Source organism: Onychostruthus taczanowskii, unplaced genomic scaffold (assembly GCF_017590055.1).
Source record: "Onychostruthus taczanowskii isolate IOZ18803 unplaced genomic scaffold, ASM1759005v1 scaffold12, whole genome shotgun sequence".
Taxonomy (NCBI): Eukaryota; Metazoa; Chordata; class Aves; order Passeriformes; family Passeridae; genus Onychostruthus; species Onychostruthus taczanowskii.
The window spans coordinates 4,962,112-4,970,851 of NW_024498351.1; the positions used below are offsets into that span (position 1 = coordinate 4,962,112).

The 8,740-nt window shown below is 43.4% G+C and overlaps 1 protein-coding gene across 8 annotated transcripts in view; it reads left to right on the plus strand.

The window, feature by feature from the left end:
* TMEM131L (transmembrane 131 like) overlaps nucleotides 1-3,571 on the plus strand; it is a 79,360-nt gene extending 75,789 nt beyond the window's left edge. For all 8 annotated transcript variants that reach the window (XM_041427805.1, XM_041427808.1, XM_041427809.1 and 5 more), the window contains 3 exons: nucleotides 606-694; nucleotides 1,518-1,660; nucleotides 3,159-3,571. In XM_041427805.1, coding sequence (XP_041283739.1) covers nucleotides 606-694; nucleotides 1,518-1,660; nucleotides 3,159-3,437 — 511 coding nt within the window. In that variant the 3' untranslated portion in view covers nucleotides 3,438-3,571. The remainder of the gene's footprint in view (nucleotides 1-605; nucleotides 695-1,517; nucleotides 1,661-3,158) is intronic.
* Nucleotides 3,572-8,740: the final 5,169 nt, after the last annotated feature.

Genomic DNA, 8,740 nt, shown 5'->3' on the forward strand with positions numbered 1-8,740 from the left:
ACTGATCCAGAGTTGGACTACTTCAAACTCGCTGCATAGCAGGGCCTATTTTACTACTGACATGTCTTTAGGAATTACTTTTGAAAAAATCTTTTTGAAATTCTGAAAGTATTTTAATTAAAGAAGTATAACCCCTAGAAATCGATGTGTAGCTTAGAAAATGCACTGTTTAACAGAACTTTAGCACATCTGGTTGGGAAAATAGAAATCTCCATTTTAATTGCTATTCTCAAGCATTCAAATGTATTATGTCTTCTTCTGCCACCTCAAATCACATTATCCATGATTGTGGGGAAGAAGTACAGTTAATTTCTTTTTATGGGGAAGAAAGTTCAACCCAGTTAGGCATTGCAGGAATCTGGTAGCATCATTACAAGTTGTTCGTTTTCCCAAAGGAAAAAGAGCTCTGTGGGAGAGATTGCTGTGACTATGTAGTGGCACAGAGTAGATACTGGCAAAATTGACAAATGGAATGTGAAAAGCCTCACGATCAGTTACAGGCATTTTGCATCCAAGAGCTTTACAATAAATAAGTATTTCTAAGTAATTTTCAGAAGTTCTGCAAATTGTTTCTGACTGCAGATTTTTTTTTTTTCTTGAGACAGCTTCATTGACTGGAATGCAGCTTGTGACAGCCAGTTTTCCAACATGTATTGTCCACTAGAGATGAATGAATATGGTGCTTTCCCAGAAGGTAGGATGAAGTAAAGCTTATTAATTATCACAGAGCATGGTTGTTTTCCTCTCACCTTTTATGGAACAAAAGGCTGAGCTGGTCTATACACGGGTGTTCATTGCTTTCAACTTTACGTTTTCCAGCTGAGTGTTCTGTAGTAATAAACAGTGACTGCATGTGGTGGATGAGAAGATTGGCCTTTGTATAGAGCCTGAAAAGGCAGTATGCAGGACTTCCAGAGGGAATTGACAGAAATGCTTGTGCTTACAGTATTACACATATCTTTTTGCACAATCTTCTTTGTTTCCCCTCTGGCAGGCTTCAGCCTTCCAGTGTGTGAAATACAAGGCCCCTTGTGACCAATTATCTTTCCAGGCTAGAGTTTCTTGGCTTGGGAAGCACACTGGCAGCAGTCTAGAATTCTTTAGCATTACCTACCTAAGTACTAATGAAAGGTCAGACTGCAGTATCCCAGGCAGCATGCTGATCCCTTGGGTGCTCAGAGCTGAGACATGTTGGCGGTGAGGCCTGGGGAGGTTCTGCCATGCACGTTCTGTCTAATAAAGACTCTGTTCTCCAGTCGAGGGAGTGCCAAGTCTTTATCCTGTCCTCCTGATAACAATTTGTTACTGGGTCTCTAATACAGAGTGGTAGTGCTGTTGACAGAAATTGATACACTTTGCTGCTGTGCTACCCTGATGCTGCATGAAATCACTGAAGGATTGGGTCAGCCCCAGCCTGGCTCACTGTCAAGAAGATTCAGCATTCCTCCACAGAAATGTTACTAGTGTTTTTATATTGAAAAAGCCTTAGTTTGTCTTCTTGATTTTATAAATTGCAGAAAACATGAACTACCCCAGTGGCTTCCCAGGTACTGCAGCAATGCAGAATACAGCATTCATTGACCAGAACTGTCCCTCCACCTGGAATGCTCCTCCCAACATGCCACCTGCCTGGGAGCCTGCCAGTTACGTCAACTCCACAGTGAGTATTGCCAATGTGAGGCGCTGCCTTTGTGTGCTCCTTCAAAGCCTTCCTAGTGTATTCCTGTCTTTTCCCTACCTGTTGCTTGCATGTTCTTCATGAATCTTCTAAGTAGCCTGATGTGCGTGTTTGATGCTGGCATTGGTAGCCCAGGTTTTTCCCAGCTGTTTGTCAAGGATGTTACTGACCTTGTCTGCAAAATTTTGAGATTATCCTTTTGCCTGAAAATTGACTAAAATCATCTTACATATGGAAAAACATTTTGGGTTTATGTAGTCTACTGAGATTTTTTTCTATCAAAATCAATGTGTCCAGTTGAGGCTAAAACCCAAAAAGTGCTGACAGAAAAACCTAGAGAGATTTGAAAATTGAAGAGCTGAATGGACAGCTGCTCTCAGAGACTGACAGGGTTTTTTTTTTGGTAGGAAATTCAAGTGATTTAAGCTGGATTTGTGCAGATTTCAGAATCTTGACTTTGACCTGGTATCCAGCCATGTTTATGTCATCCCATAGTGCAGTGTAGTAACTTCAGTTAAAGGTGGTCTTTAATTGTAACTATCTCCTCTTCTGCTCATATTTCAAAATCTTCTGGTTTAGATTTTTTTTATTTACTATGGGTTTATTTTGAATGAAACTAGCTAAATAAAGCAAGAAATATTTTCAACTGTAAAAATGAAAATTCTTCTATGTTAAAAAGTGGCAAAACTGGTAGAAGACTTTTTCCTAAAATAAACATATATTTTATTTCATATTTTATTCAGGAATGCCAGGAAACACAGAAGGTAGAGATTGGAAAATGCATTAGATAATTCAGTTCATTTCCCTGGCGAGCTTTTCTCCACAATACATTTCAATGTTTCATTCAGTTTTAAAAGTCCCAAGACTTCCATGACCTTCGCTGAGAGACTTCCCTGCAGACTAATACATCTTGCCCTCCAGGAGGTTCTTTATAAGCTTTCAAAATTTTCTAACTAAATTCCCTAGCTCCCAATTACAGTCTCATTTTTCACACTGAATATCCCTTCTGCTCCCAGCATGCACAGTCTTTCTGGACTGAGGCATACTTCAGCCCTTTCCTCGTCATTTCTAGTGTACTTCACATTTCTTGGTGTACTTCTCTTTTAATTTTAACTCTCAAAGTATGCATGGTGATCTTTGTGTATCTTCCATTTCTCCTCTATTTTCCTCAACAGTCTGACCATAACTGAGTAGTATATTGTTGTTAGAGTAATATCTGTGCTGTGCAGGGAGGAGCTCATGTGACTTCATTCAGTGGAGGGCCTTTAAACACACACACGCACATTAATGCTGCTGTAATATTTTTGGCAGCCATATTTCTTTGTAAACTCCTCTGTAATTTTCTACTTGTGGATTTCTTAAATTTCTGCATAAATGCTGCTTCCTCCCTCCCTCCCATTTAGTACCTAGTATTTCCACATTTTCTTTGGCAAATGGTCCGTGTTGCAGTTTCCCATGCTGGTTTTATCTTGCTCTGCAGCCCTACCTCTCAAGCACCCGAAGCTTGTCTCCAATGTCTGGACTTTTTGGTTCCATCTGGGCACCTCAGAGTGATGTTTATGAAAGCTGCTGCCCCGTCAGTGCCACGACTCAACATTCAACTCATGTGGAGAACCAGGCAGTTATGTGTAAGCAGGAATACTATCCGAGGTTTAACCCCTTCCGTGCCTACATGAACTTGGACATATGGACTACAGCAGCCAATCGAAATGCAAATTTCCCACTTTCGAGGGACTCGGGTTATTGTGGAAACGTGTGAAAGGAATTTGACTTAAAAATGTGAATAAAGATGCTTGCAATTTTGATTACTAGAGTAAGCTGGTTGCTGAATAGATTACAATGTTGGTGAATATTTTGGCACTTTTATATTGAAAATAAATTTTTTTTACTGAAGTCTGAGCATTCAGTGCATTTTAAAAAGCACAGCATATTCAAGATGCTGTTATTGTTAGGTGAAAGCTATAAATTTAAAACTCAAATTTTTTATCATTGTTAAGGACAGTATTTGTTCTTAAGAGCATCCATGAACCTGTACTGCACACGTTTCTTCTGAAGTTTACATTCTGTGGTATAAACTAGGAGTGGTTTAGCAGTTGTAGGTACAAACTTACTCCCTTAAGTAATTGCATCTGTACCAAATAGTAACTGGGGACCTACCTGTTGATGCAGATCAGAGAGTTTCCAAATGGTGCCACTTCTAGTGCTGATACAGTTGATAGTGAGTGCAGACTTCTGGCAGTAGGAAAAAGGCTGAATTGTTTATCTGGCTTCAAATTGCAAGCTGTCACTTGGACGATATTAAGCTTGTGCAGTGTGGGTGAGTGGGCATTTCTTTCAGGAACTTTTCTTGTGAGTGACTCCTGGCATTTTGTGTTGTTATTTTTAGCCTTCATGTTGCAGAAGTATTTTCAGTGCCTTTAATTGCACTTGTTTAAAATACTGAAGCTTGTACTGAAAGAAATGTTTCTTTGAGAGCAGAGTTCACACCACTCTCCCAAACAGAATGATATTGTGCTGGCTCATGTTAGGAGACTAAAACTGTGTAGCTGAGGAAGTGCTGCCACCCATGCCAAGACTCAGTCCATCATGCAAGATGTCTCTGCTTACCCTTGCCTTTTCTCTGCATGGCAGAGTGTGTCTGGACATCAAAAGGAGGTGGAGACATCCCTTAGGTTCAGAGATGTCCTTGGCACAAGGGCACTTGTCAGGCCTGAAGAGAGTGAAAGTGGATCCACTAGCAGTTTTGTACAACTGCTTAAAAAAGAGCCATAGAGGTGGCAGAACCAAATTCTCTGTTGTGGTGGCCACAGGCATTACGGCAAGTGGCCGTGGTCGTGGATTGCCACATGGGAGGTTGAACATGGGGGAAGAATGATGTCCCTTGGAGGGTGATGCTGCAGGAGAACTCGTACCTCAACAGCTGAACAGATCTCTGTTTCATGTTAATGGTATGGCTGAATGAAGCCACATGTGACCTGCTGTAGTGGAGGTGGTAATTCTTTTCCTCATAGGAGGTCAGACTGGAGACCACCAGGGTCCAGATACTATTTGAGGATTCTGTGAGTCTTGAGCAAGTTCCTTACTTTTTGCTACTTAATTTCATCTTGCCTTTTGCTCACAGAGTGATTGGAAGACAGGAGCTCTGTTTGACAGTAAGAAATCAAGGCTTTTTTAGTTGTTTTTATTCAAAGACAGAGCAGAAAAGGCACTGCAAAATAGTTCACAGCCTGCATGCAAGGTTACTGAGTAATCTGAGCTCTCAGACCTAAATTCGGCCCTGCTAGTCTCACCACATTGCTGAGCTATCAGACCAGTTCCTTTATCTTGCTGGTTTCATCCAGAAATGCCATCCCAGGGCTTGAAATACCTTAGCAGAAACAGTGCATTTCCGCAAAAGGTTTGTTTCAGTAAATCATCAGTTCCTGCAAAATAACCTTTGTTGAAAGTTACCCTGCCAGCTATGCTTTCACAAGTGTTTGGGTTAGCTCAGAAGGTGGTTAGGGACTGGTTGAGAAACTCAAAAGCTCTTACATTTACCTGCTCTAATTGCTCATGTGGAAGGTTTTCTCCAAAGCCTTCCTTTGGTTTCAATGTCAGAAAAATGGGATCGTCACTGAATGCTTCTCTGAACTGTGGTGTTTTAATTGCTTGGTCAGGAATTAGCACCTGGGCTCTGGCTGCTTTCCATGGTGTGTTGTGCTGGGCAGGAATCTGTTTGACTTGACTTTAATCGTAATTGCTTGTGATTCTGAAGGGAAGTTCACATGTTCCTATGAACTTTGATGCTCCTGGAATTGGTACTAAGCCATGAGAAGTAGTCATAAACACTGACATGCTTTCTGTGCACCTCTTGCCTATGGTAAGAGACTTCAGGAGGAATAGAGTGGGAGTATAAACCAAATAAATACAGATTTAAAAAAAAAAAAGTGATCCTTTGGTTTGAAATGGAATGAACTTCTTTATTCCCTGGATAATATTGCTTGTTGTACAGCATGCATGGATTTTGGATAAAAAGGCACAGGAGAGAGAAGAGGACATGAAAAGATGTGCTTAGTTGTCTTAGTTTGTTCTGTTAATTCCATTCAATGTTTCAAGGATATCCTTATTTTCTGTGCACTGAAGGGAGGCTTTTCCTCAAGTTCCAGTGTAAGGACATGGATTTCTTATATCTGCAACAAACTGTAACAACAACCTCAAAACCCCACGGAGTTCTGATAGGCACTGAGTCCCTGTTGTAAGTAAAGTGTATGTTCTAAACAGAGTCAGTAACTGGAAAAGAGAGGAAAAATTACACAGTAAACCAAGCAAAGGCACTGGAGATTCACGGAGAGCAAAACCAGATAGAAATGTTTGGCAAAGAAGACCTGTGTGAAACATTTGATCAGACTTGTTAAAAGTGCCAGCAAAAGACAAGGGGAATGAGCCAGAAAGAGCTTGAGAAATATTGCTAAGAAAGGAAACAATCATTCCCTTTAATCAAACCAGAACAGATCAAGAAGTTATTCCCCCAGGAGCTGTGTAGTATTAGGCAAAGTTTTTCATATAACTTTTCATAACAATAACTAAGGAATGTAACAATCTCATTAAGGTTACTAGAAATAATTGCTGCCATCAGGAGACATCTGTAGCTTAATTAGCAATCCACTTGAATGCAAGTGGGTTTGGGCTCAGTTAAAAATCATTCCTCCTACAGTAAAGGGAAAGATGAAATAAATAATTGCTTTGTACCAAAGTGATTACAGTTCTGCTGGAGTGAACTGGTGAGGCTGCTCTGAAGACATCTCATTGTCATGAGCAAATTTCTAACTTCTTGTGCCTATAGCAGCATGGAGAGCCTCACTGGTCTCTCTGAAGAGAGAGACCAGTGAGACCGTTTTAAGAGACTTCAGCAGAAGTTGTTCTTAGTTAACCAAAGAAATGCTTAAAATTGGAAAGGGAATACCAAAAATACCAGTATAAAAATGCAGTAGCTTGCACAGTTCACTAATAGGGCTGATGATGGAGTGGGGGAAAAATCCCCATGGGTGCAGTTCCAAATATTCAGTATTGACTTCTGTCACCATGTGAGTATGATATAGTCTCTGGGCATTCACTTTTTTCCCAAGAAAACTGGGAAGAAGTGACAGCTACCCCTGCTTCTGCTGCCAGCAGGTTTGTGGCTGCTTATATGTGTATTGGGAACTAGGGATACCACATTCTCACTGTCCTTGATTTTCACAGGCTACATTGGCCACGTCTGCCTGCTTGGGCCACTATTTCCATTATGGAGCCAGAGAACATTTCTGGCACATTTCCTGGAGGTCTGTCGGTACTGAGAGGCAGCACTGGGAGCCTAGTTTGAACTCCATGGGATCAGATGGGCAAGGCCGAGCTGCCAGTGCCGCCTGCGGGCTCGGAGCTTGGGGACAGGGCTGTCCCCAAGGCAGGCCCAGATGGGGAGCACCATCGTTGCTTGCTCATCTGAGTTTGTCACGGGTACGGTGACAATTGGCAGACCTGTCCTACAGCTCCTGCAGCTTGATCTGGGCGTGCAGGACTGTTCCAGCTGCTGGGAGGAGCAGTGAGCAGCACTGGCAGAACGAGCCTAAGGCCTCTGAGGGCAGGTGAGAGACCTGATTGCCCCGGGGCAGATGAGCTCACGGGAGAGCTGTTAGCTTAATCTTCTGAAGAGAGCGAAAGGGGAGGAAGCAAGGGAGGTTTCCACCACCTACACTAGAGCTGGCAGTGCCTGCAGCTCCACCATCCAACTTCTTTCTGCCTCTGGAGAAGCCTTGGTAACTCCTGGGAAGTCATGGCCTTCACAGCACCACAGGTTCCTGCAGAGCTGTCCTACCAGGTGAGCTCCTGGCTGATATTTACAGTGGTAGGTTGGGGGTTGCTTTCTGGCATTTGTTTTCTTCCCTCTCATTCTTGTGAAACACCCATTGTTTATTTTTCTTAGTCACTGAGTCACCTCCATGTGCCTTTGCCCTTTTCACATACTTGGTTTGCTTTCAGCAGTTACTGGAAAAAGTGCACAGTGGCACTTCCCTGTCACCACGGGTGTGTTTTGCTTCTGCCTTTGATTGCCCCGTCCTGTTGTTCAGTCTCTCTGACCACTTCTATGGAGAAAAAGGCTATGGGGAAAAGGGCAGGGCTTATCACATCCTCTTCTGCATCACGCTTGGGTGGAGTGAAGGCTCACTGTCTCCCCAGGACTGCTGTGCTGCCTGGCCCTACTGTGTCCCTATGCAATGCAACACTCACCCTGCCTTTCTGGCAGAGGTTGGTGTCCCAGCAGGAGAAGGAGGTCCCTGGTGTTGCTTGGGGCACTTGTCCAGTCCTGCGCAGGAAGAGGCTTTGCTGGCCAAATCCCAGTGATGCTTCCTCTGCAAGCTGAGGGTGTGGAGGAGTAGAAGACAGTGCGTGAGCTCTGCTCTGCCCCATTGTGAGCAAGTGACAGAACAGAGTAGGGGAGAGGATTTGTTGTCCCAGACCTACAAGGTGGTCTTGCAACTGAGGTCTTGGGGGCTTGCACCCACCTGTGCAGCTCATGCGTGGACCAACTAATGCGTGGACATGGGCACTCCTGGCCTGCTGCAGACTGAATCTTGCTGTTCCTCCCTCCATCTCTCGAGTGGGTTTCCCTGCAAAATCTGTCTGTGCCAGCTTGACAAAAACACCTCCTTTGGAACTGTGGGCCACACACTGTACAGCTCACTTTTTCTGCTCTGCTTCATTTCCTACGGAATTCTTCAGCAATAACAGCAGCACAATCCCTCAAACCTCTTCTACCCCTGGGGTTGCTCTGGAGGATTTTTCCCCTGGTTGTATGTGGACATTACTCCTTGGGCTCTCTGGGTTTTTTAGCAGCCTTGTTTAGAGGTGATGGAGGCCTGGGTGTTTCCACATGGCCCCCTGGACCTCTCTGCAGATTTTATTGCTTGGAGGCTGCCAGCAACCTGCACACACAGGGACCATGCTGGCTTGGAATGCAGGACTTGGCCAGTGTACAAACTAGTGCCAGATGAACTTCTCTGGCTGTTGTGGACTAGCTTCTCATCTAGCATGAACTGGTGATTT